Here is a 27,147-nt window from a genome sequence, read left to right on the forward strand (position 1 = left end):
ATCTGTAAAATGAGATTAATAATAGTACTCATGCCACAGAGTTGTTTTGAGGATCAAATGAGATAATGTATGTAAAGTGCCTCACATATAGACTTAGCAGTGGTATTTCTGGGTCAAAGGGCATACATTGTTTTGTAACATTTTATATATAATTCCAAAGTGTCTATACCTAAAAGAGATCAAAAAGAGAGAAAAAGGTCTTACATGTACTCAAATATTTATAGCAGCTTTTTGTGGTAGCAAAAAAACTGGAAATGAAAGGGCTGCCTGTCAGTTGAGGAATGGCTGGATAAGTTGTGGTATACTGATGTGGTGGGAAACTATATAAGTGCTATAAGAAATGAGGAAATAGATGATTTCAAAAAGACACGGGGAAGACTTGTATGAACTGATGCAGAGCAAAGTAAGCAGAACTAGAATAAAAAATTATACTATAACATCAATATTATAAAAATCAATAATTTTGAGGCCTTTTGTAAACTGACAAAGAATTAAATGAGCAGAGCCAGGCGAGTAATCTATGCAATGACAAAAATAGTATAAAGATAAGAAAATTTGAAAGCTATAATAACTATGATCAATACAATGACCATTGTGATTCCGGAGGACTGGTGATGAAATCTATCCATGATATAGAGGTGATGGGATTAGGGAACAGAGTTACACATACACACACACACGTTACACACACACACACACACACATTTACACACATATATAATATTTATTATATTGTCACAATGTATATACACATATATGTATATATACATATACACACACACATATACGTATATACATGTATATACATACAGCCTTTGAGGGAATTTGTTTTACTTGACTATGTATATCTATTACAATAAATTTGTTTTTCTCTTCTCTTTTTTCCCTAGTAGGTTAAAAGGTGAGAGGCAGAAAAATATGTTTTTGTTAATTTTTTTTAAAATACAGAGGAGAAGATGGTACTATAGGTGTGAAATGTTCTATGCACTTTCAGATGAGATCACTATATTATTAATTTTAATAATTAGTTTATTTGTTAGAGGAGATCTCTTATGTAGTGAGGGTAATCTGTAATCATTTATAATATAAAAACAAAACATCAATTAATTAAAAAATGAAATGTTTTGTAAACTTAAAATGCTAAATAAATATTATCTATTATTATTTTGGTAATACTTACAAATGAGATTTTCCCCATTCCTTTGGTATTTCCCCTCTTTAGAATTCCCGAAAGGAGAATTCATGTAGAATTGAAACTGAATACCTATGGGAGAAAGTTAAAAGACAGTGTTTGTAGCGATCCTGAAGTCTTTTGATTATGTTGTCTTTAATTTCCATGATATGGGGATGACTTAAAGAAGAAACATTAAATAATAGTAGTCTTGTAGCACTTAAAATTTAAAAACAAAAACAAAACTCTTGGAGTTAATAGCCCTTTAAAGATGTGGTAGAAAAAGTGTTGGTCTTCTACTCAGAACAGATAGATTTGAATCGACTCTTCCACATTTAGGGGTTATGTAAAATCGTTTAATCTCCCTAAGTCTCAGTTTCCTCCATGAAGTCATGGGGATAGCAGTGCTTGCATGGTTGGCTTATGGGGTTGCTGTAAGGAAAGATCTTCACCAAGTTTAAATAGCTTAAAAACAGAAAAAGAAAAAGACAGGTGCTCGTAGTGTGATTGTGCCGATTCAGCTGTTTTACAGCCCGGTTGGCTAACCACAGAAGGCTCGTTTACATTTAACTTCAGTGTATCCCAAGATTAATTAAATTGCGTAGACAATATAAACAGTGTCTAGATGTTTCATAGGAGGTAAACACCAAATATCCAGTATCAGGATGACTAAATTTCATTTTTTTTTTATAAAACAAAATGGTTGTGGGAGGGGAGGTCTGAGTCCAGCTGGACCTCTGTGTGTGACTGAACAAATCTAGAAAGGAATAAATACTTAAGGATAATTTTTTTACTAGTCTAACTAGAATTACACATCACTTGCTAATGCTAAGCAGCATGCTACAGAGATAGTGCTATGTGGAAGGGAAATGACCAAATATTTACAAGTTCTAATTTCAATTGCTATAATGTGCAAATGGCTTAGGGTAATCTATAATTTTGATATGGTTTCATTCTGTGACAACAATGATGCTTCTAATGACACTGACTTGGACTAATGGACAGACTTAGAATATTTGACCTTGATCATGTGAAACTGCACTGAACTGGTTTCCGCACATTTAGCCAGTGCTCTCTTAGTTGATTGCTAGAGTTTTGTCCCATATACAGGTTTCTTTGCTCTCTTTTGTTGTATTTTAACATCTGTGGTTTCTAAGAATGAGTATTACACCAAGGAAACATGCAAAAGTTGTGGTTCTTAAATATCATGTTTCAATGTCTGTCAGAGATATTGCAGTGGCTATCTGCAGGGGTATTTCAAAGATTGTTCAAGCCCACCAATGGAACAGGATCAGTCACACCAAAACACAAAGGAAAGTGCTGTCAAAACAAACAAATAAGAACTGATGAACTCTTGCTATAAAACAGTTTAATTAATCATCAAAAAATAAGCAATGAGCTTCAGAGACATTTGGCATCTGGAGGGGTTATTGTTGATATCTTTATTATGTTTTATAGGCTTCTTGAAGTTGGAAGAGTAGTGAGAAGACAGCTGCAAACCATTGATATGAACATTGTCTTGGAAAGACACTGACTTATTATTGGAAAAGATCGTTTCTGATGAAAATTGCCTTTTATTTAAGGCCACACCTAAACCAATGATAGATTTCCATGTGAGGCTATAAGATCAGGGCATCTTTATTAGACTCTAAAAACATTGATCTAAAACTATTTTGGGGATTTTTTTTTTACTTTTAGCTGGCCTAGAAATTTTGTTTCCTTTGAAGGAATGATGAACTCTGATAAATATATTATTATTATTATTAACAATAATAGCTAAGAATCTGAGTCACTCCCAGTTGATAAATGGTCAAAGGATATGAACAGGCAGTTTTCAGAAAAAGAAATGAAAGCTGTCTATAGTCATATGAAAAAATGCTCTAAGTCACTATTGAGTAGAGAAATGAAAATTGAAAAAACTGAGGCACCATCTCACCTAGCCTATCAGATTGGCTTATATGACAGAAAAGGAAAACGACAAATGTTGGAGGGGATACGGAAAAATTGGGACACTAATGCATTGTTGGTGGAATTGTAAATGGATCCATCCACTCTGGAGAGCAATTTGGAACAGTGTACAAAGGGGTATAAAATTGTGCATACCCTTTGATCCAGCAATACCACTACTAGGTCTGTATCCCAAAGAAATCAGAGAAAAAAAGCAAACGGCCTTATAGTAGCTCTCTTTGTGGTGGCAAAGAACTGGAAATTGAGGGGATTCTCATCAATTGGGGAATGGCTGAACAAGTTGTGGTATATGATTGTGATGGAATATTATGTGCTATAAGAAATGACAAGCACGATGGTTTCAGAAAAATCTGTGAAGATTTATATGAACTAATAAAAAGTGAAGTGAGCAGAGCTAGGAAAACATTTGTACACAGTAACAGCAATATTGTACGATGATCAATTGTGAATGACTTAGCTATTCTCAGCAGTAAAATGATCCAAGACAATAATCTGAAGGACTTATGATGAAAAATGCTATCCATCTCCTAAAAAAAGAACTGATGGAGATTGAATACCGATTAAAGCATACCTTTTTTCTTTTTTTACTTTCTTTTTCTTGTTTTTCTTTGTCTGCGTTTTCTTTTACAACATATCTAATGTGAAAATATTTTGCATGACTTCGCATATATAATCTATATCATATTGTTTGCCTTGTCAAGGAGGAGGAAGGCAGGGAGGGAAAGAGAGTATTTGGAACTCAAATTTTTTTAAACGAATGTTAAAAATTTTACATATAATTGAGAAATATTTAATGAAATAAATATATTGGGAAAATAATAATAGCTGACATTTATAAAGCACTTACTGTGTACCAAGCAATGCACTAAGTGCTTTATAATTATTATCTTAATTGATCCTCCCAACAACCCTGGGAGGTAAGTGTTATTATTATCTCCATTTTACAGATGAAGAAACTGAGGTGAACAGGTTAAGTGACTTGCTAAGGGTCAAGTAAATATCTGAGGTCAGATTTCAGATCAGTTCTCCCCAACTTTAGGCCCAGTGCTCTATCTACTGCATCACCTACCTGCCCACTAAGAAGCAGAACTGTTCCTGAACTGCATAAATTCTGAAATGGAGATGGAATACTACAACACAATCTTGCACCATGCCACATGTCACAAAGTTAAGAACTTTTTTCAAGAGATGTAGATAAACATGCAATGGCCTGGAAACTCACTTAATTTAAACCACATTGAAAAGCTATGCATTACAATCAAGGCTTGACTTGGAAAAATGGACTGTTCATCAAAAGTGTGGTTATTATCTAATGTGATAGAAATGTGGTTTCATGATGAAGAACTAAAGCACACGTGCCCAAATCTTGTGAAATCAATGCCAGATGTAAAATAAATGGCTGCAACAAAAAGATGATGAATTGTATGTTATACTCTTGAGGCAAGGTGCTAAGTAAAGCAACATAAAAGATTAGGAAGGAAAGAAGGTAATGTGACCAAGTAGGTTCTTGACATGGGCACTCATACCAAATAAATCATATTTCTAGATGGGCAAAACATAACTTGAGAGAAGGGTCAGTTAGCAGAAGTAACTGGGGTATTGGGTTGACAGTCATCCCTGTCCATGGTCTGGGCAGCACATAAAAGACCATAAAGCAATTGCTACACCCATACACCCATGTGATACTTACATCCAGTGGTGATGCTACTATTATTTCCTAACCTAGATGAAATCTAACCTCTGAAAATTCACGGGGTTGATTTTTTTTCACAGCAAAGGACTCATAATCAAAAACATACACATTGAGAATCCTTCACATTGTTGGGAAATCAGAATGTCTTCCAGAGGATTCCATTTACTGATTCAATTTTATTGTTACAGTGGTTTGATGCAATTTATGTCAAGATGCCATGTGTAGGGTTGAACGTGTGATACTTTTCACAGTATAATAACAAATGTGCAATATTTATTTTGAAGCGCTGAACATTATTTGAACTCTGCTGTTAAAGCTCCATATTCACTATAATAGTTTTCTCTTTGGAATTTAGGACCTTGATATTTGCTAAGTGGTAACCTATTACATTGTTCATACATAGCAGCGAAGAGGAAAAGACCTGATTCTTCATCTCCATTGGGGTTTCTTCATTCCTGGGTATATGCCATGGATAGACACTTCCCCCAAACCCCTTTCAAATATTCCATGCAAAATGGCAGAATAATGAGTATCTTTAAAATGACTATACAACATGGGCTTTATTTCTGTGTCATTCCCAAATCTAAACTACTCAGAATAATCTTTTCACATACCTCAGTTTGCTCAATGATTCGTCTTTGAAACCATAAGTTAACATGTAATGAAAACTACATTTCAATCACAAATTTTCATGCTACATTGTTCTTTAATGAAGAGGTTGTATCACCAATGATAATAATTTAAGAAAAAGGCCATTTTATTTCCCCCAAGCTCATATACATACTTCTTTCATAATTATGAACTTAAAAAAACCCGTCTTGGATGTAAAAATGTGAGTTGGAATATGTAAACACTTTGGTATACCTGAAAAACTGGAAGGAAAATGTCACATACTGGAAAAAGCATTGCCTTAAATCATCAAAATGGAGTATGGGGGGGTAAGCATGTTAAAGGATGGGGAAAAGGCAGGAAAATGCTTATGACCTCAGTTATTAAAGATTTATAAAGTCAAAGTGCTCCTTATATAATTGGGCTGTCTTGTTTTATACTGTATGTCTATGTCTAATGAGGAGCAGTAAGTGTGAAGCAAATAACCTCATAAAACAGTCGTCGTCATTGGTGTTTGCGATTTGCAGGATCTTAGCAAAATGGGTTTCACTGTTGTTTTTGTTTTTTGTTTTTTTCCTGAGAAGTCATTGATATTTCATGGAAACTTTCTTCATATGATTTTTTTTTCAAATAAAATAAGGCAGTAAGAGATTATCACTAAGGTTATCTTTTTGCTTAGAATGAGGCTTGTTCTCTATTTGAGGTCTCAATGTGTCAATAGCTCTGTTTTGCCAGAAGCAGGTAGGGCGAAGAGACTCAGCCTCATGTTGCTATACCCCACTGCTTGTGTGCTGGCAGTCTCCTGATTTTCCATCATGGCTTCTTCACAGTTAGTGATGGAAAGCTGGATTTTGTATACCCAAACTGTGTCACCATTATAGGCCCAGTTTAACCATCCATGGGGCATCTTTTCTTTTTGTTCCTTTCCCTCTTGGTCCTCTCTGAATTCATAAATATGGCTCTTTTGCTTGGCCACAATGCCAGACACTGCTGACAACATTATAAAGCATGTTCCCATGGTTTGATAGAAGTGGAATTTAAAAACATCAAAACCAATCTTCACCATCATCCCTTAGTCAGAAAGGTGGTATGGATTCCAAGAGGTCTGGGAGAGGCCACCAATGCCTGCCTATAAAACACTTGGTTCTTCTGAGAATTTTGTGCTTTTAAAAAAAAATTAAATGTCAATTTTATTTGCATTTTGCATCTCACAGCATCAGTTGTCTTTTTCCCTAGTCCATTTGATCATTGTCTCTGGTGAGCGATACAGGAATATCAGTTTGGCATATAAGTCTTCCTCTAGTTCCAGTTCCCCCGTCTCTCTCACTAAGAAAATGTCGGTGCACAATTTCAAAATTCTATCTACATTTGGAAGCTCTTCAAACATTATGGAGTGTGAGATTCCACTGAAGAATTCACGGACAAACTTCCCAATCACGAGGACAACAGAAGCATACAGTCCCATAATACTGTGAAAATAAAAAGGGAAATTGTTCAAAATAAGTGAAATGGGAGATAGATATATAATTACATCATTAAATGATAAGAATAACAGACAAAATAAAAATATTTTAAAAATAAAATCCTAACTCTACTGTACCTTCTAGACTTTAAAGAGAACATAGACCAGCTTACCCAGACCTATAAACCTATAAAGAACTTGATCTTATTTATAGTATGGAAAATGGGTGCATACACACACACACACACACACACACACACAAACACACAAAATCCTCAGCCCTGGGTGTAGGCAGCTAGCAATACTTTCAGTAGTAATTCCAAGATAGAAGTTTGAGGCAGGGGAAAACGTGGCCATCTTTTTAAATCAATAGAGATAGTTATGGCATGAAATCTAGTTTGGCCAAAGGCTGGAGTAGAATGGAGGAATATGAAGCTTAGGAAAGTTGTAGTTAATATAGGGGGAACCAGAGGCTATAGCTACATGCTGCTTAAATAACCTGTCAATTTGGCACCTCCAATCCCCAAATCAGAATTTAGTGAAATCTGAGTTAAACCATTTGAATGTATGTATGTATATATGTATGGATGTATGTATGTATGGGCAGCTAGTGGCCCAGAGTATTGAATACTAGGCCAGGAGTCAGAAAGACTCATCCTCTGAATTCAAATCCAACTTTAGACCCTGACTAGCTGTGTGACCCTGGGCAAATCACTTAACCCCGTTTGCCTTAGTTCCTCATTTGTAAAATGAGCCAGAGAAGAAAATGGCAAACCACACTGTAGTATTTTTTGCTAAGAAAACACCAAATGGGGTCATGAATGAAAAAGGACTCAATGCATATATGTGTGTATATATATGCATATTGATATCATATAACAAATATAATATACATCAAACATCATATATAAATATTATTCTGACAACAAAGTTGCCTTATGATCTTAATTTTTCAAAACTAATACTGGTTATATTGGTATTGTAGGCTTAAGTAGAGATAACACCCAGGTAATGAATTATGGGACAAAATTGATTATAATTGCCTGGTGCTTTATACTCTAAAAGATGCTCTGAAGTAGGGAGATAAAATGCATAAACATTTTTATAAATTTAAATACAGTGTAGTTTAGGAGAAAGACTATTGGACTAGGAGTGAGAGACTTGAGTTCTAGTCCTGGCTATATAACTGAATAAGTGTTTGACTACTGGTAAAATCTCTCTGTGCCTCAAACTCTTGATCTATAAAATGAGGAGGTTGTATTTCATGGACTCTGAAGTCCCTATTAGCTCTATGATTTTATAACTCTGAAAATAAAATGTTTCCGTGATCCAAATTTAAAAATCATGAAGGTAGACTTTTAGATTTCCATGGGTGAAATTATCCCTTACCCATAGCCAGCAAGGAATCCAAGACTGGGAGGGCTAACTTTGTCGTTGAATACCACCAGTTCCAAACCTTGAGTATCTTTGTTATGTAACTTGTTTCCAAGCTGGTTGAGAACCCACCACTCATTCTCAGTTACACTGCTATTGTCTCGGGACAAAATGATGGTGATATCTTTAAAATTATTATCTAGAAAGGAAGAAGAATACAATTAAGTTTAAACAAGAATCTCAGAAATTTGGCATACATCAATCAGTTTTCAAATAATCCTATTCAGTTCAATAAAAAAAAATCTAATAAGTACCTATACTATGTCAGGTGTTGGTGATACAAAAATAGCTGTGACAAATATCTTATTCTTGAAGATTGAGAATGGAACATAAATAACTCTAGTTAAAGTGTCAGTGATAAATGCAAAAGAGAAATACATGAAAAATGTTATATAAAATCTGAAAAAGGAGAGATCACTTCCTGTGGGGCAGAAGGACAGAGATATTTTAATGAAGGAGGTATAGTACTTAAACTGGCCCTTAAAGAAAGGAAATGGAGTTTGGGAGTGACCAATCAGTCCATTACATGAGAGGCAGAAAACACGAGAAAAGGCATAGAGGGCAGCTATCAGTGAGAGATTGAGAGAAACAGTTTGACCTTGAAGGACAGGTAAAATTTCAACATGTGAAATGAAAGAAGATGACTTTTCAGAACTCCTCTATTTCTATTTTCTGGGGCCAAATAAAAGCAATATAATCTCTCTTCCATGCTATGACCCCCCAAAATACTCAAAGACAGTTATCAAGACCCTTCCATTGCCCCAAAGCTTCTCCTCTCCAGGGTAAATATCCTTAATTCATTTGAACAATTCCTGTATAGTATGGTCTTTTGACTCATCACTCTCTGATCATCTTTTCTGTGTACTCTCCATATTTTCAACGTAATAAATGTAATGTCAATGTAATAAATGTAATGTCAATGTAATAAATATTTCAAAGGAAGAATTGATAGGATTAAATGGAGGTGATAGAAGCAGTAAAAGACATCACTGAGTTTTTAAGTTTTAATGACTGAGAGAATGATATTATCATTAATAACAGAAATAAGGACGTCAGAAAAATGTAGTTGGGTGTATGGATACCTCTCATTGTTAGGAAAATGATGAGTTTGGTTTTTCATCTGTTGAAATTAAGGTTACAGGTGGAAATGTCCATTGTACTCTTGGGAACATGGAACTTGAGCTCAGAAGAGAGGTTGCAGGAGGAGATACTGTTTTAGAAGTCTGCACGGAAGTTAATCTATATAGGGATTTGTAGACTTGTTTTTTCATAGATTATTTGAGCTGAAACAGTATCTAGTCTTATCACTTTACAGATAAGAAAATTAAGTCTCTAGGAAGTCAAGTGACTTATTCAGGCTTACTCAGCTCATAAATGGTAGAGCTGGGACTCCAATCTAGTCTTTGTTGATGCCGTTGGTGGTGCAGTGGGTAGAGTGATGGACTGTAGTAAGGAAGATCCCAGTTCAAATCCAGTCTGAGACACTTAGTAGCCGAGTGACCCTAAGCAAGTCACTTAATTCTGTTTGCCTCAGTTTACTCAACTATAAAATGAGGATATATTAATTCCTACTTCACATGGTTGTTGTCAGGATCAAATGGGATAATATTTGTAAAAGCACTCAGCACAGTTCCTGGAACATAGTAGGTCTTATATAAACACTCATTCCCTTCCCTTCCATTTCCCTTGTTATACCTAGACTAGTGCTCTTCTCACCAAAGAGAGTGAAAAGAGAGGACCAAAAGGTGAAGAACAGACATTTAAGGAGTATGCACATTTAAGGGAAAGGAGAAGAGTATTCTGCCAAGGCAACAGAAAAGAAACTGTCCAAGATAAAAGGGGAAAGTCAGAATAGTGCAAAATCATGGAAATCAACAAAAGAATGAAATTTCAAAAAAGTATTATCAATAATGTCAAATGTGAGAGAGGAAAAGAACAGTGAGATTAAGAAAAATGCTACTGGATTGGATGACTAGGAAGTCTTTTAGAACATTAGTTTCAGTAGAGGAATGGGGTCAAAAACCAGACTCCAGGGAAGTAAAGAGTGAATGAATATAGCAGAATTAAAGGCAGGTAATCAAAAGGTTTTTCTTTCTTAAAGAGAAATTAGATAATGAAAGGAAGGTGAAACATAGATTAGTAGCTCAGTAAGGCCTCCTGATTGAAAATAAGCCATTCAATCAGCAAGCATTTATTAAGTTTGTACAATGTTTTAGGTAGGTTAGCTAGGTGGTATATTGGATAGAGTGCCAAGTCGGAAGTCAGGAAGATATATCTTCTTTGTTCAAATTTGGCCTCAGACACTTACTAGTTGTGTGACCCTGGGCAAGTCACTTAAGACAGTTTGCCTCAGTTTCCTCATCTGTAAAATGAGTTGGAGAAGGAAATGGCAAACCACTCCAGCATCTTTGCCAAGAAAACCCCAAATAGGGTCATGAAGAGTTAAACATGAATGAAAAATGACTGAATAACAACAAACATATTAGGCACTATTCTAGATGCTGGATATACAAAAACAAAAAAAGAAAAAGCTCCTGCTCTCAAAGAATTTACATTCTAGTGAAAAGATTTTTTTTTGGATAATTGGGACCTACCTACCTATTCATGTTTGAAGAATACCAGCAGAGAGGTAGAGATTGGAGGTGCAAAAAGCAAGAGATTAATTGACGATACATAGTCCTAAAAGTGGGAGAGAATAGGATCAAGAATATTGGCAATGGGAGGCCGCGGAAAGGAAAAAATGGGTGAAGAAATACTAAGGTTTTTACTGCAGTGACATTTTAAGATAGGAATGCATTTGAAAGAACTTAGAATGGTCTTAATTTTATTACAAGTAGGAGGTGAGGCCTATTGCTGAGAATGAGACAGGAAGGGGCAGGTCTGGGGACTGAGGAATATGAAAAAGGTTTGAAATAACAACTATGGACAATGAGGAATTGTTTGGCAACATGTAGACCTGAATTATATATTTTTTTCAAAAGTCCATGAAGTTAAAGGACCATATAGATCTTTGCCTTGCTTCACAAAGTACTATGTATGAGGTCATTCAAATTTGGTGGTGGTTATGCTGATGGTGGTGGAGATGATCATGATTTGGTATAAGTGAACTTCATTCAAGTAAATGAGCAATTATTATGAAAAAAATTCCTAGGCATACCATGGGATTTTTTTTTGGGGGGGGGGGGCTGGTGGTGGAATGGACTATGACCCTCCATCATCAAAAATCCCTATGATGTAGCTAGTTAATTTTATTCTCTATTGTAAGGGATATATGGCCACTCTAAGATCTGTATAAAGTAGTTACTATATGAAATAAAATAAAATAAAATCCAATCCAACTGTTAGGTGACACCAAGGGGAATTGGTAAAGAGATGATAAAATCAATAATTTAAGCCATTATGTGTGGAGTAAGTCAATCACTGGCCTGAGAGAGCCAATAGGAGAAAGGAAACGAGACTTGAGTATTTCAAGGGTGGGTGAACTTATCCTTCTGATTTGTAGAGGTTAGGCAGTCAAGGCTTTCCATTCTTGAGAAAAAGATGAAGGCTATGTGCCAGATAAATGAAAATTACTGGGAAAGAGAGTCAGAGAGAGGCTAGGAACACTTAAGTACCGAAGTTGTAAAACAAATACCATATCGGCACAACTTGTGAAAATCTCATGTAAGTGATACTTACCTTTTAAAAGCTGCTTTATGGGTTTTGTATTGGCATCACTAGGAGCTTTGAGGTAATATGGATATATCCCTTTTATAGTCCTATACAAAAAAGGAGGTAATGTTTAGCCTTTATTCCACCTAAAAGAGGCTAGTCAGAAGATGAAGGAAGTTCACACATCCATGCCCTCAATAGAAATCATCATTGATAGGTTGATATTCCCATGGATTCTATAGCTGCTAAGTGTTACTAAGCCAACTAATTCCAGACAGAAATTCAAATAAATTGTGTAGATAAGCTAATTTTAAAATTTCAAGTGCGAATAGAAATACAATTCCCTGATAATCCTTTGGTCCTGGGTAGGATAGATGATATGTTGTCATGACTAACAAGACAGTAAGGTATGGCCTATATCAGCATAAAACAAAATAGAAACAGGGGCCACAAAGCTGTATATAATGATCCCCATGGGCTTCATATTGACTTAGTTTTAAAATGTAATATTATCTATGCTTTATTGTATATTTATTTATTTTGTTAAATATTTCCCAATTATATTTTAATCTGGTTTGGGCAGCACTGTAAGTGTTTCCCTCACCTCTGGCCTACAGGACCTCTTTACGTCCCTTTTGGTCATTTGAACCTCACCTTCACTGGCAGAATCAGGCTGTTTTCTAATGTTTTCTAACTTAGAGGCTTTGTATTAATGAATCAAGAGAATTACAACCATTGATGCTCTTTATTACTAAGCATTTCTAAGGAATAAGCCATTGTGACCCCTGTTCCTAAAACATTTATAATAGATGGGAGAAAAATACTTCCTTTGAACAGGAGAGAAAAAATGGTACGATAAGGTCAGCAGCATAGCAAGCTGAGAATCTGGTCTGCTTTGGTTAGAAGTTGTGAATGAATTTCACTTTATTTCTGCCTTTACCAAATCCCCACAACTCAGAGTCCACCTACTTGCTGGAAAGACTATTATATATAATGTATATATACATATACATATATATATATACACACATACACACATGCATATATACATACATGTATGTATATATGTATATGTGTATATATATATTTACCCGTACACACACATATATATTTTAAAAATGCATTACAAATAAAAGTGTTCTTACGCTGGTGTCGCTGTAGTTTTAGAGTCAGACATCATGTTTGCGATAGAAATTCTGGTCTCATTTTCAAGGTTAAAAGAAAGCTTATCTGATGCTATTTCTGATTTTGCACCCAGACTTAGGTTTCTATGAAAACAAAAACAAATAAAAAGTAAGTGTAAATATCAAGTAGCCTTGCAGACAATTAAAAAAACAAAAACAAAACATATCTTTATCAATCCTACTCAGTTCACCAAATTTGCATTGGACTCTACCATATTTGTCTGGCAATGTCCTTTTCTTCTAATTTTTCTCTCTTTCACTTAGCTAAAAAAAAAAATCCAAGTAGATCACAACACATTTAGAGTAGTTCTACAGATGAGGAAAATAATATTGAGTGATTGAAAGACCTTGTTACTGTTATGTTCCTCCACTAAATTTTCCTGTAGCTCAGTCAGCACGAAGATAGTCAGATATAGGATTTTTAAAAATTGTTTTTGATCCAACAATTTTTAGAGGGTGGATTTTTAAAATTAGTTAACAAAAACACCTTCATTTATTTCAGGGGTCAACACCATCAAGGACATGCCTGACTAGAAGAGAAGGTGGGCTGGACATGCAGCTATAATGAGAGAGAACAGAGAGTTCGAGTGCTATGTTGATGTCTTTAAGGTATATCCCACCCAATTATAAGCTTCATGAAGGTAAGGACATGACATTTTTTATTTTTCTAAGAACATAGTGATAGTGTGTTATCTACAACAGGTATTTAGTAATCTTTTTAATTAGTTATCAAGGCTGTGAGACATACATTCTCCAAAAAAAAAAAAAAGGTGAAAGAGAGGGGTAGGACCATCAACATTCAGGAACCTTCCAGTGAATGCTGCTCACTTTTCTCCACCAAGGACCATGGTCCCTGACCATTGTTCAAACCTTAATTACTCTGCATGTTTTACACCTAAGTCAAAATTGAGAAGGAGGTGTAGAAATGAGATAGGGATTGACTCCTCATCTTTGAATGGAAAGTGTCAAGCTTTAAAGCAGAGCAGCGACATTTCTTTCCCTTCTTCTCCAATGAGAAGCAGTTTGGGAGGATCCTTGGAGCATGGGTACCCTGAGCACTTGACCATGAATAACATGGGGTGGAAAAGGTCATCTTATTGCCATCCATATTAACTGCCATAAAATCTTAGCCCCACAAAATGTCGCTACTACCCTCCTGCTTCTCCCTCCCCATGTAGATGTGGGGGGCCACTGGATAAGACATCTGGTCCACCTGGGTCTGGTTATGAAGTAAGCCCTGACTCTTGTTATCATATAGATAGAAGAGTTCTGCCATTTTTTCTTCCCCCACCTAGGGCCAGACTTAAGCTTCAAAGAGGAAGAGAAGGGATGAGTGATAAGATTAGGCTTGCATGTGGTCAGGATAGTGAGGGAGTTGGAACAAGAATGCATAGGTGAGTAGAGAATGATAGCCCCACTCTCTCTACTACTATGCGTTGTGTAATTATCACCTGGTGAGCCACTATGATTAATAAAATAAGAAGCTATCATCCTATACTTGTTTCCTCCTTTTCGCTGCTAAACTTCAGAAAACACTATGTATACTCCTCATCTACACTTTTTCTTCTCCCTTTCTCTCCTATGCTTTCTCTTCTCACTGCTTAACCCTTTGCACTCTGGTGTTCAGCCACACCATTCCACTGAAACTCCTCTCTGCAAGGTTACCAATGATTTCTTAACTGCGATTTCTTAATAGCTTTTTTCAATCTTCAATCTCTCTCTCTCTCTCTCTCTCTCCCTCTCCCTCTCTCTCCCCCTCTCTCTCTCTCTCTCCCTCTCCCTCTTCCTCTGTAATCTCATCAGTTCCCATGGGTTAAATTACTATCTTTATGTAGATGACTAGCAAATTCATTCCTTATCTCTCTTGAGCTCCAGTTCTAAAATCACCAACTGTTCACTGGATTTTTTTTTTCCTAACTAGATGTCCCATAGGCAAGTCAAACTCAACATGTCCAAAAGAGTACTCATTAGCTTTCCCCTACCCTGCAAAACTGTGCCTTTTATAAACTTCTCTATTATCTATATTAGGTGCTAGATACACGAAGAAAATCTGAGAAATAGTTCCTTCTTTCAAGGAGTTTTTGTTCTATTGACAGTTATCTTGGGATAGTTTAATTGAGTTTCATTCTTGACTTTCTGCATAGTCATTTCCCCTCTACTGCTCTTTATAATTTTATACTTATAATTAACTCTCTTCCTGTATAACTGCAGATAACTTTAAATTCTAAAATTATGTTGCCCTAAATGTCATGCCTTTTTGCATGTATGTGTTCAGTTTCTAGGTACCTTTGGATTCCTCATTGCAGTGACTGCTTTATAGTGATCAAATTTCTGGAAGCAATGATGATAGTTTATACTGATGTCTTTCTTTATACATTTCCCATTTTTGGCATCAATAGTTTTTTTGAATAGATCAGGTTGAAGCCATAATCATTATGTACCATATCTTCTTATCATCTTTATAATTTCTTCTAGTTTTATGTTGATTTTTATGTTTGTTGTAACTAGTTGATCATAATAAACAGCTGATATGGAAATTATTCACATTGTAGTAAGCAGTCATTTCCTGTCTATCATTAAGTAGTCAATTTCCTTTTTTATGATGTTGTTTGGTACTCTTCATGTTTAGCACCTTCAAATATTATTTTTGAAGGAAATATTCAAGCTATATTAACGTAAGCAGTTTATAAGCATTTGGTCTCTTTTGTTTTCTAATTCTGAATGTTGTTTTCTAACATTCTTTATCATCTTCCAGTAAGCTGATGTTTGCACTAAAATCCACAATCACCAACTTATATATTCATTTGACCGGAAGATCTTATCAAGGTATCCACAGAATTTCTCTAATTCTTCACTTTGTGCAATAAATAATGGCACTAAGTTGCAATTATCTTTAAGACGGTCTTTTGTGTGTGTTTATCATGAACATTGCAAAGGTGATAAAGTGTTCTATGAAATCATCAGTCCTGTTGCTTTAAGGCATATGATGAAACCAACTCTGCTAACTTCTTTATTTGCATCTACTTGGAGAAACTGTGAGTCACTTACTCATTTAGCTGTAACTTGCTTATGTCATCTAATTTTATTAATTGTGAGAGTATATCAGTGTTGAAATGGTTCAGTTGTTCTAAAACTATGTCAACTCAGCAACTATACAAGGACTTAACTTCATAAATTAATATTTATAGATATTATTACTTTTTCCCCTTTTCTACTACTTCATCTCTGCAGACATGGAAGGAACTATGCAAGACTGAGGGCCATCTTTTAATTTTTTTCATCTTAGGTGTTGTCAAGGTTAAAGAACGTATTGCCTGTGTCTAGCCTACTAGCAGCAGAGCTCCTTTGTAGTTAGCTAGCCTGATTTTCAGATAACAGATTTTTATTGTCCTTAGAACAATGTTTGAAGCTGTTCCAAAATAAAGTCTAAAGAAGTTGCCTTTGAAAGTTATGAGAGGCCTCAGAGTAGTGACCCATTGTTTTTCTATGTGTTCACCTTGCATGCTTGATGCATTATGGTACCAATGGCAATATCATTCTTTTGTACTTATGACTTCGCCCTCTAAATCATTCCCAAAATACTCATGTCATGTACTCCTTAAAAATTCATTTCTTGACTTTCTAGGTTTGGCTAACTCAGGGAATGGGGCAAATAAAAGAATAACTCAGTGTAGAATATGTTAAGAGGTTACCTTAGTAAATTTTTACAGAAATTATCATATGTACTTTATTCTCCCTCCCCTTATACATTTAAGAAAAAAATGAGAGATATGTTTTATTCATATAATTCTCTTCCTCTTTTTTGCTCTCAACTATTGCTTCTTTTTTTGTTTGTTTGTTTTGAGACAACAACTGTAGCTTCTAGCAGAGGCTTCTCTAGGAAATCTACTTCTTACCAGCCAAAGCAGAAAAAGAATTCAATCAAGGAGCTCCCAACTGCTCATCATTGACTCAGGTAAGGAGTGAAAAGGTATAAGTCAACATTTTCTCCTTTAGTCATGTCACCCAGATGCCTAACTCCTTCTAATATCATTTTCTATTTGTTTCCCTCCTATTTCTCTTGGGCTATTGGTCTAGAATTTCTAAGGCTGCCAATTACAGGAGAGCTAAATGATGAGCTGAAACGGCATTATCTACCTACAAGGTTCTTTCTGTGGATCAAAGATGCTTTAAACACTGAACCTGAAACTTGAAAAGGAAAAGGAAAGGGAAATATACTTTTTATTTATTTTGTAAGTCATCTTCCATTTTCCCCTTTCTCGTGTTCACAAACTCATATTTAGTATTTCTATATAATGGCATTTTCAAGTATTCAAGGAAAAATATCTAGTGGAGAGGAGAATAGTCAGAAAGTCTAGATAATAAATTTGCTACTGATGTTTTTGTAACTCTAGGTCAGAATTTCTAAGTTGTTGTTTTGTTGTTTTGTTTTTTTGTATCATGGACTCCTTTGACCAGTAGGTGAAGCTTATGAAAGCTTTCTCACAATGATGTTTTTAAGTAAAAAATAAAATATATTAGATTGTTAGAAAATTAATTCCATTTAAATACAGTTATCAAAATATAAAAAGAAAACACGTTCATGGATCTTAGGCTAAGAACCCCTGCTCTGCATAAATCTCTGTTGTCAAATGAGGATTTTGATCTTAAAAAATGAATGAGTTGCTGAGACAGTGGATTATGATCCAACTGTTAATAGAATTCTTTTCCTCCCATATCCCACCCCACCTCCATCTTTTCCCCCTGAGGGAAAAAAGGGGAAATTAGGTAAGGAAATATAGTAACTACCTCTGAATACTCCATGAAAAAACAAGAGAGAAGCTATTATCAAAATCCTTGAGTTCTTTTATCATTTTCAGCTTACTGGGAGGGCTGATGGTCCACAAAGAATTTGAATTTCCTTCCAGTTCAACTATTGTTATGTCTTCTCTTTGATAATTTTCCAGAAATTGCATAGCATTCTGTAAGCACAATCAGATAGAACATTGAACCACTCAAAGAGTATGGAAAACAATCCTTCTCTGAATGTTTTTGTATATAATTACAAAAGCTTCTTAAGAAAATGTGTAGTATAGCAGTACGATTAACTCCATGATTATCAATATGGTAGTCATTCACTATTTCTGGGATCCTATTCCCATCATACTCCATATCTCTCTGTAGTGATAAGGTAGCCACATATTAAGTTTTGTTTTTTCTGTTTAAGTTTCTTAGGAATCGACATCCCTAAATCTTGCCTTCCCTTTATTCTAGTTGCCTTGGACAAGGTCAAGCTAGGGAGGATTTTATCTTAAAACAGAATTCAAGTCCCTAGATCACAAATTTGGCTATACTTTTCTTCTCTATGGGAAACAGTTTCAATAAAATTTCCAGTTTTATCAATACCTAGACCCAGAAGGACACAAAAACATCCTCCTTGGTGGGGAAGAGGCTTTGTGTTCTTTTAGAAAAGTGGTCTGTCCCAACTGTAACATATTCATAACTGCAGACATAGAAGAAACCATGCAAGACTGAGGGCTGCTTTTAAATTTTCTGACCGAAGACTGATAAGGCCTGCCATATACTCTGCAATCCAGAAACTGGGGCCGCAGTGAGCTATATGGCTGATGCGGCTGTCATTGATCAAAGCCCAACCAACTATACTCATCAGAGAAGGAGTGGTTAATTTCCCCAGATTCCTGTCTGTCATTAAAATGAACCTTGTTTCACTGTGCAACTGTGAATTTCTCCCGTAGAGTCAATTCTTACATTCACTGGAATCTGAATCCCAGCCCACATCATCTTGTCCATCAGGCCAGCTCAGAAAATAGTGCTTATCTAGAGTGTTTCATCACTTTTCTGACCATGGATTTCTTACAGCTGATGCTAGCAGTTCTTTATGACACTAATGACTTTATGGTATTTACCAGTTACCAAATTACAGCATTTAAAAGCACTGTTCTCTTACTGTTTTGCTCAATTACATTTCATGTGAATGGGCAGGACCTATCTCAACTTTGTATCTATATTCTTGGCATCTAGCACAGTGCCTAACACATAGTAGGCACAAGTAATAAATGTTTGGTGATCTAAATAGCATAAACTTGGACCACATAGGCCTTACTTCTAAAGCCAGAAGACTGCCTATCAAGGATCCATATTTTATTCATGCTCTGTTCCCTTAGCATTCCCACCTTAAGTCTTCTATAACATTGACAAATATCATTAGCTCCTTTTATGGTCATTTAGATGTTGGATTTTAAATAGGGAATTGATATATGCATTTACTTACAGTATTTGTTGAATAATTCCTTAGAAATGCTTTGAACAAAGTTGGCTCCATAAGTTTCAGCTGGCTCTGTTGAGCACTCATTGTGAAAATAGGCTACAAGACAAAAAAGGGCATGAGACCGTTAGCCTCCACTTACTTTTCATTATGGTAATGTGAAAAGAAAAGCAATCAAATGCTCTAACATCTTTGGGACTATCCACTCTAATAAACATCTCGGGTATTTCTAGAAGGGATTCCTTTACTCTCATGGGTCTCATGACTCTTTGGAGTCAGGAAGCCCTGAGTTAAAATGTTGTCTCGGGTACTTTTTAGTTGTGTGATCTTGGGCAAGCTACTTAACTGGCTGCCTCAGTTTCCTCATCAGTAAAATGGGAATTATAATAACAACAGTTTCCCAGGGCTGTTATGAAGATCAAGTGAGACAACAATTGTAAAGCACTTAGCACCGTACCTAGGACATAGTTGGTGCTAAATGCTTATTCCTGTCCCCTTTTCCTCTCATCTCCCTACAGAGTCTGAGTTCTATCCTACTCTCCTCAGCACCTCATTTGGCATCAAATATAGCTAGATTCCAATAAGTATGTACAATGAATCCTCAGAAGCAGTTGCATGTATTTAAATTTGCCCTGCCCAGTAGAAATATGAGGTGAGCATTTAAATAATGTTCATGTTCATTGGGACACAGCTATATTGACAAACCAAAGTTAAATAAGATAACAGAGGCATGAAATAAACATCTCAAAGTCCTTGGATTAGTTCATGGGTGAAAAGTGAATTGGACTCATCATCCCAGGGTAAAATTCAGAGGAATAATATGAAACAGAAGTTCAGGATGTAGTTGTTATTGCTATAACAACTGGACAGTTACCTGATAACCTCCCAGAGTTATCTTGACGGAGACATCCAGGGGCTGGTTGATGACTCCAGCAACAGATTTGATCAGAGACATGAAAAGGAGGGGGAACCAGACAATACAAATCAACAGGACAATGATCATGCCTCCCATGCCATACTTCACAACCTTCTTTTTCTTCTGTCCTCGAGGCTGGGGGTATCTCTGTAAGAGAAATACATCAACAAGGTAAGTGGTCTGCCAGAGGTGACAAGTACAAAGCTTGTGAAAATAACTATGTTGGAAATAGGACTGTCCTTTGAATAGAGATCCCCAACTTCTAGCTGCCGATCAAGACTGTTTTACAGGATTTTGTTTGGTAATAACGGACCCATAGAGACGTAGAATGGGCAAAATTTTCTGGTGCATCAGACCTCTTCTGGCTAGGTGTAAGTCTTCAGAAGAGATCACTCTACCTCAGGTAGATGAATATCTAGAAATAAGGACATTTCCTCCCTTATCCCCTCCTCCCATACATACTTTTTATTTTTTAACTATGGATTTGAAAGCTTCAACTCTATTTCTAGTCATGGGGCAAAATGAAAATGGTGTTCATGCTGTTTAACAAGAATGGAGATATAGTACTTTATTAAATTTAGCTATCTGTTTATAAAGCCCAATAGTATAGTGAATTAGGTTCATTGTCCTGAGCCTGGTGTTTTAAGATGACTGGATAATGACTCAGGTAGGCAATCAGCAAGATAAAAGGCTTCTTAGTCATTTGAGCCTAATCAAGCCTGAGGTAAAAAGAATAATGATGATGATGATGATGATGATAAGTAGTTGTAGTAGTAGTAGTAATAGCAGCAGCAGCAGCAGCAGCAGCAGCAGCAGGGCCAACTAGATGGCTCACTAGGTAGAGTGCTGGGCCTGGAGTCAGGAAGACCATTGTTCAAAATGGGCCTCAGACACTTACTACATGTGTGACCCTGGGCAAGTCACTTAATGTGTTTACCTTAATCCACTGCAGAAGGACATGGCAAACAACTGCAGTATCTTTGCCAATTGGATAATATGGTCCATGAGGTCATGAAGAGTCAGACATGACTGAAGGACTAAATAACAACAACAACAAAGTAGTAGTAGCATTTATATAGTGCTTTAAGGTTTACAAAGCCCTTTACAAATGTTATGCTATTTCATCCTGGCAGAAACCCTTGTAGGTAGGTGCTATTATTATCCTTGTTTTATAGATGGGAAAAAAGACTAAGAGAAGTCTCTGATTTGCCTAGGGTCACACAGCCAGTAGGTATCTAAGGAAGGGCTTGAATTCAGGTCTTTCTGACTCCAAGTCTAGTAATACCACCCAGTTGCCCCAATGGAATAAAATGATAACAATTGACATCTCTCTAGTGTTAAGATTTTAAAAGTATTTTCCTAATAGCCCAGTGATGTACAATTAGCTGTTCCATAGATAATCCTTAGGAACATGCTCGATCCATTTGTCCATCCTTATCTCTCACTACCTACTCACCCTTGTATACTTTATGTTAAACCCAAACTGGACTACTCTCTCTCACTCTTTCCTTTCCTATCTTTGTACCCTTGTTCATGGCATTTCACATAGCTAGATTATATTGCTCCCATCTCTATCTGTAGATGTTTATACCCTCCTTTAAAGATTCAACCCAGTTCTTTCTCTCTATGCAGACAGTGTTTTCCTTTATATGTCTTTTATAATTAATTTAGGTATTAATAATAGTAAAAATGACTTGTTTGCTTCAAGTCATTCTTAAAACAATATTGCTGTTACTATGTATAGAATAATTTTACATGTGTATGTATATATTCATGTATATATATCACACATATATGTACATAGTGTAGAAACATTGTATATACACTATGTATACAGTGTATATATATATACCTATTGTATATATATTATGTATATATATATACATACACATATTCAGGTATATGCATGTGACACACACACACACACACACACACACACCCCTTTCTGTGTCTAATGGTAGCCATATCTAGGGTGGGGGAGAGGGAAGAAAAAAAAAAGAAACTTACATGATAACTTTATTATATATTTAAAAGGAATAGCAAGTTGTACATAATAGATTTTGCAGTTTCATGTGCAATGATCTTTTTTATTATACTATGTTGTGGAACTGCTTGTTTTATTCCATAAATTAAAAAAAAATTAAGCTAAATAAATTCAACCAAGGTGCCTGTTACTTCATGAAGCTTTCTTTAATACTATGTTATGAAAATGATTTCTCTTTCCTCAAGTATCTCATACAGAACTTTGACATCCTTATTTCACAGTTCTGTGAATCATAGGGTTTTGTGTGTGTGTGTGTGTGTGTGTGTGTGTGTACAGATACAGTTAGAGAGATATATACGCTTTTTTTCTCCAGTTACAATGTAAACTCTTTGAGAAGGAGGTCTGTTGGTATCCCTGGTGTCTAACAAAGTGGCTACTTGAACCTAGTGGGTACTTAACAATGTTTCTTGAATGAGTTAATTCAAGCTAGTCATTCAATTTTGTTGGAACATAGTTTGAAAAGAGAGTAATATGAAATAGGTGTTAGCACTTAGTTGTAGAAGCCTTTTGCAAACTGCAAAACTGTTTATGTTTGGTTATGTCCAAAGGAGATGGAAGGCAACTAGGCTAATATGAAAATTCAACTGTCAGGGTTATGGTAGGTCATAATTCTGATCAAGATTTTAAAGGTCAGATTTTCACTCTACCTATAGAGACTCTGACTCTTGGGCATGCATGAACTGGAGCTGGCAGTGTGCAAGCTGCCAAGGTAGTGCTGGAAGTCTGACTGGCAGGGATGATGACAGACATGCCAGACACCTGCAGAAAATGTTAGACAGTACCTAACTATGTTGCTTGGAGTAGCTAGCTAACTTAGGTGTCTTGGGGCAGATTCACCTTGCTGATTGATAGAAGTTGGGAATAGTTACTCTGAGAAGTGGAAGTGGAGAACATTTGTCTGGCTTATTAAACAGGAACTGGATAGTGGTGAGATTTCTTCCTACTCTAGGGATTTTGAAAGTGGGTTTCTAGTGGATGTTTCCTTTAAAGGTTATACTAGTATGCCTAGTAAATACTGAGTAAAAGGCATGTGGGGGATGGCAGAAAGGAGCAGATTAAGATTTCAGATCACATACTGCTTCATGGAAGTTTTAAAGTCAATATTGTTGATATTGTTTTCTGTGGTTATTCCTCAGTCTGGATTCAACCTAATTTATGTCAAGTGTATGAAAAGTCCCAATAATAATTCATAACTTAATTGATTTATGCTTACTCTCATCTCATTTGAGCTTCTAATCTCCCCAACTTTATGTAACCAGAAAAGGCATGTGTATTCATGGATAAATATAAATATAAATGTATATACAAATATATGAATATAATTACATAAATATATAAACACTAAATTAAACATTAAATTAAATTAATTAATAGTTTAAAATAAATGAAAATGAATAAAACAAATTAAATAAATTATTAATTTAAACATTAAGATAAAATACAGAAAATATAATGTAATATTAAAATATATAAGTAAATATGTAAAAATAAGACTTTTATTGATATATTTATTATATACAAACATTATGTTAATATGTTATATTAATTAAATATTATATAAAGACATACTATAATATTTTATATCTATGGAGGAAATTCCTGATAAGAAAGTTCTACCATAAGCCATTTAAAGAGAATGGTTGAAAGGACTTGGAATATAGAACAAAATGGGAAGAACCTTTGATCTGGTGTCAGAGCATCTCAGTATCAATTCCAGTTGTGCTACCCTGTATGACCTTGGTAAAGTCATTTAACATGTCTGGATTTCAGTTTACCCTTCTATAAAATGAGGAGATGGGATTAGATAATGTCTAGGGTCCCTTCCACTTCTAGGTTCTAGGATTCTATTCAATAATTGTAGCACTGTAGGTAGGATTAATACTTTGGGTACAAGTTGTATTAGATGGTCCTGGAGGTCCCTTCAACTCTTCTATGAAATATACAGTTGCAAACTTTTAGACATCTGATTAACTTCTTGCTAGTAAAAATAAAATTATGGTGATAATTTGAAGTGATTTATTATGATAAAACAATAATAGAAAAAGCCATATAGTTTTTTATTCTTACAAAATGCTTTACATATATTACGTGATTTGATTTTGAGGGAGGGCTGCAGAGATCCTAGTTTTGAAATGTCTTGATGGATGAGAAAAAAGGCACATGAGAAGGGCAACTGACCTCACTGGTGTCATAGGGATTTATAGGGAACCAAAAGTAACTAGCTTCAGATCCCAAAAGAGGAGAGATGTGTCAGAGGGCAAGTGAAGTTTCAGCCAAATAGATCTCAAAGAAATCACTATTCAAACAGTTAAGACTATCTGTCCTGTTGTCAGGCCCCACAGACACACCCTGGAGCTTATATAATAATGGCTAACATTTACATGGTACTTACTATGTGCCAGGCACTGTGCTAAGTGCTTTACTTTACAAATATTATCTCATTTGATGCTCATAACAATCCTGGGAGGTAGGTATTACTATTATCCCCATTTTACAGATGAGGAAAGTGAGGCAAATAGAGATTGTGATATGCCTACGGTCACACAGCTAAAAAAATGTCTGAATCATGTCTTGAATCAGGTCTTCCTAGTTCCAGGCTTCATGCTGTATTGACTACACCACCTAGCTGCCTTATATTGACATAGTTCCATAATGGCTCTGCCTCACTTAAATCCAATTCATGTGCTAGTCAAGACATCATCCCATGATGTCTTTGGTCTTCTTTGAAAATGAAGGATAAACAACAACAATAACAATAACAACACATGTGGGCAAATAAGCATGAATTTCATTTCTGATGAGAAATTGTCAGTAATTTCCTTTACCTACAAAGAAATAAATTTATAGCCACACTCTTAGGACCGTCCAGCCAGGAGTGGGGAACCTGCAGCTTCGAGGCCACATAGGGCCTTAGAATTTTTTTAACTTCTAAGTGTCAGCCTTCCTTTGAGAAGATAAATGAATTGATATTGCTTGCTAGAGAATGTCTATATGCATACACATTCATATCCATCTATATTAATAAACAAAGCCCCATTTCCTTAATATGATATCATCATCCATGAGTATGAGAAGTTCGTTGCTTCCATAACATTCATAAGTAAAATCCCAAGGGACAACTGTAAGCAGTAATCTGGAAAATATTCTCTCCTTACACTTGAGAAAACAGTCCAAGGCTATTTTCTAAGTGTTGGCTAGGAAATTGAGTGTTAGAAATAACTCCCTGGAAATATTGTGGCTATACTAATTCTTTATTATCCTATATACCTAAGTGGTTTTAATTGCTTTTGGAGTTTTTATTCTTTTTGCTTTGCAGCACATAAGACCAGTTAAAAAAGGAACAATCCACACATGTGAATTCATGGTTGTATACACCTAAGCCATAACAGCTCCATAGCACCTGGGATCATTAATAAAAGACTTTTGGGTCCCATTATTATGGACCTTGAGTAATAATAGGAAAAAAGGGCATTCTAATCCTATCATGTTATTTAATCAATTACTACAAGATTCCAAAGAGCTGAATTTGGAGTAGGAATAATAGATAGTACCTTGCTAGCCTTACTGATCACTGCCCTCAGAAGCAAAAGAGCACCCTTAACACATCAGAGATGGGACTTTTCCCATGTGAAAAGGGAAAATCTAGGATACCATTGTTGTTACTAGTGTGTTTTTCTTTTTTCCCTCCTGAATTGCACTGTATTCTAACTTGGTAATTTTCACCACCTCCCATCTCCTACCCTAAGGTTGACTGTATAGAATACCTTCATTATATTTAATTTTAATATGTAAGTATCATGTGTAGATTTTTCTTTTCTTTTCCTATTTACCATTTAATCACTCATTTTCTGGTAAACACAGGAATGAAAATGGTGGGAGAATTTGGTCAATTCTCTTTTTTATTATAAGAAAATTCTGTGAACTCAAAGAAATTGCCCTAATTCAAATTGGTAACCAACTTTAAGTGGGGCTAATTCACAGATATATAGCCTTAAAAGAGTAAGGTGTGTGTGTGTGTGTGAGTGTGTGTGTGCATGTGTAGATACACACACAAGAGGGATTTAAAGTCCCTACAATCTGTCAGACTCAAATGAACCCTTTGTTTGTTACTTCCCTAGAAATTAGAAGTTGTTGATTGGGCATAACACTTTCTATCCCTCTTTTTACCCTATTCGTTATAAATAAAAGAATAAGTGACACAAGGATTTACAAAATCATGAAACTGAAAATCTAATATTTCTACCATTGTGATAACTGTATAAGCCATCAACTAATCAATAAGCATTTACTAAGTACCATTATGTATCAGGTGCTATGCCAGGTCCTAGGGATGCAAAGACAAAACAGAAACAATCCCTATCCTCAAAGAGTACAAAACTAATAGTAATAAGGGTCAGAGGTAGGGCTAGAGTTCTGTTTAGCTTTTTCTCACCAGGATGAGACCCAGAGACATTGTACAGCTTATTATATTTGGTATTATTGTTGCAGACACTGGTCAGTCTCCATTTCCATACCTTTCTTTTTAAAAATAAAATCAGACTGAAAATTAGATATTTAGCAAAAGACCTTCATTAATTTTTGGTCTGTAATCTAGAAGATAACAAGTACATTGGCTGGACTTATCACGGAGGATTTATGATAGGGCATGGACAAAGGTCACACAGGACTGGAAGACTGTGATGGTAACTATCTACTTTACTGAGATCATATATTCATCACACACAAAAATTAGCAACTGCCCATATTTACC

The 27,147-nt window shown here is 35.5% G+C and overlaps 1 protein-coding gene across 5 annotated transcripts in view; it reads right to left on the reverse strand.

The window, feature by feature from the left end:
- Positions 1–4,645: 4,645 nt before the first annotated feature.
- Positions 4,646–27,147, reverse strand: part of LOC114031886 (piezo-type mechanosensitive ion channel component 2) — a 527,965-nt gene continuing 505,463 nt past the window's right edge. For 3 of the 5 annotated variants that reach the window (XM_027847078.1, XM_027847079.1, XM_027847077.1), the window contains 7 exons: positions 20,312–20,500; positions 19,444–19,536; positions 17,961–18,133; positions 13,134–13,256; positions 12,016–12,095; positions 8,293–8,476; positions 4,646–6,910 (listed from right to left, as the gene is read on the reverse strand). In XM_027847078.1, coding sequence (XP_027702879.1) covers positions 6,658–6,910; positions 8,293–8,476; positions 12,016–12,095; positions 13,134–13,256; positions 17,961–18,133; positions 19,444–19,536; positions 20,312–20,500 — 1,095 coding nt within the window. In that variant the 3' untranslated portion in view covers positions 4,646–6,657. Of the gene's footprint in view, positions 6,911–8,292; positions 8,477–12,015; positions 12,096–13,133; positions 13,257–17,960; positions 18,134–19,443; positions 19,537–20,311; positions 20,501–27,147 lie in introns of those variants that run through there. The other 2 variants (XM_027847080.1, XM_027847082.1) reach the window with 2 other exon arrangements.

The sequence above is a fragment of the Vombatus ursinus genome, unplaced genomic scaffold, assembly GCF_900497805.2.
Source record: "Vombatus ursinus unplaced genomic scaffold, bare-nosed wombat genome assembly UNPS02015255.1, whole genome shotgun sequence".
NCBI lineage: Eukaryota > Metazoa > Chordata > Mammalia > Diprotodontia > Vombatidae > Vombatus > Vombatus ursinus.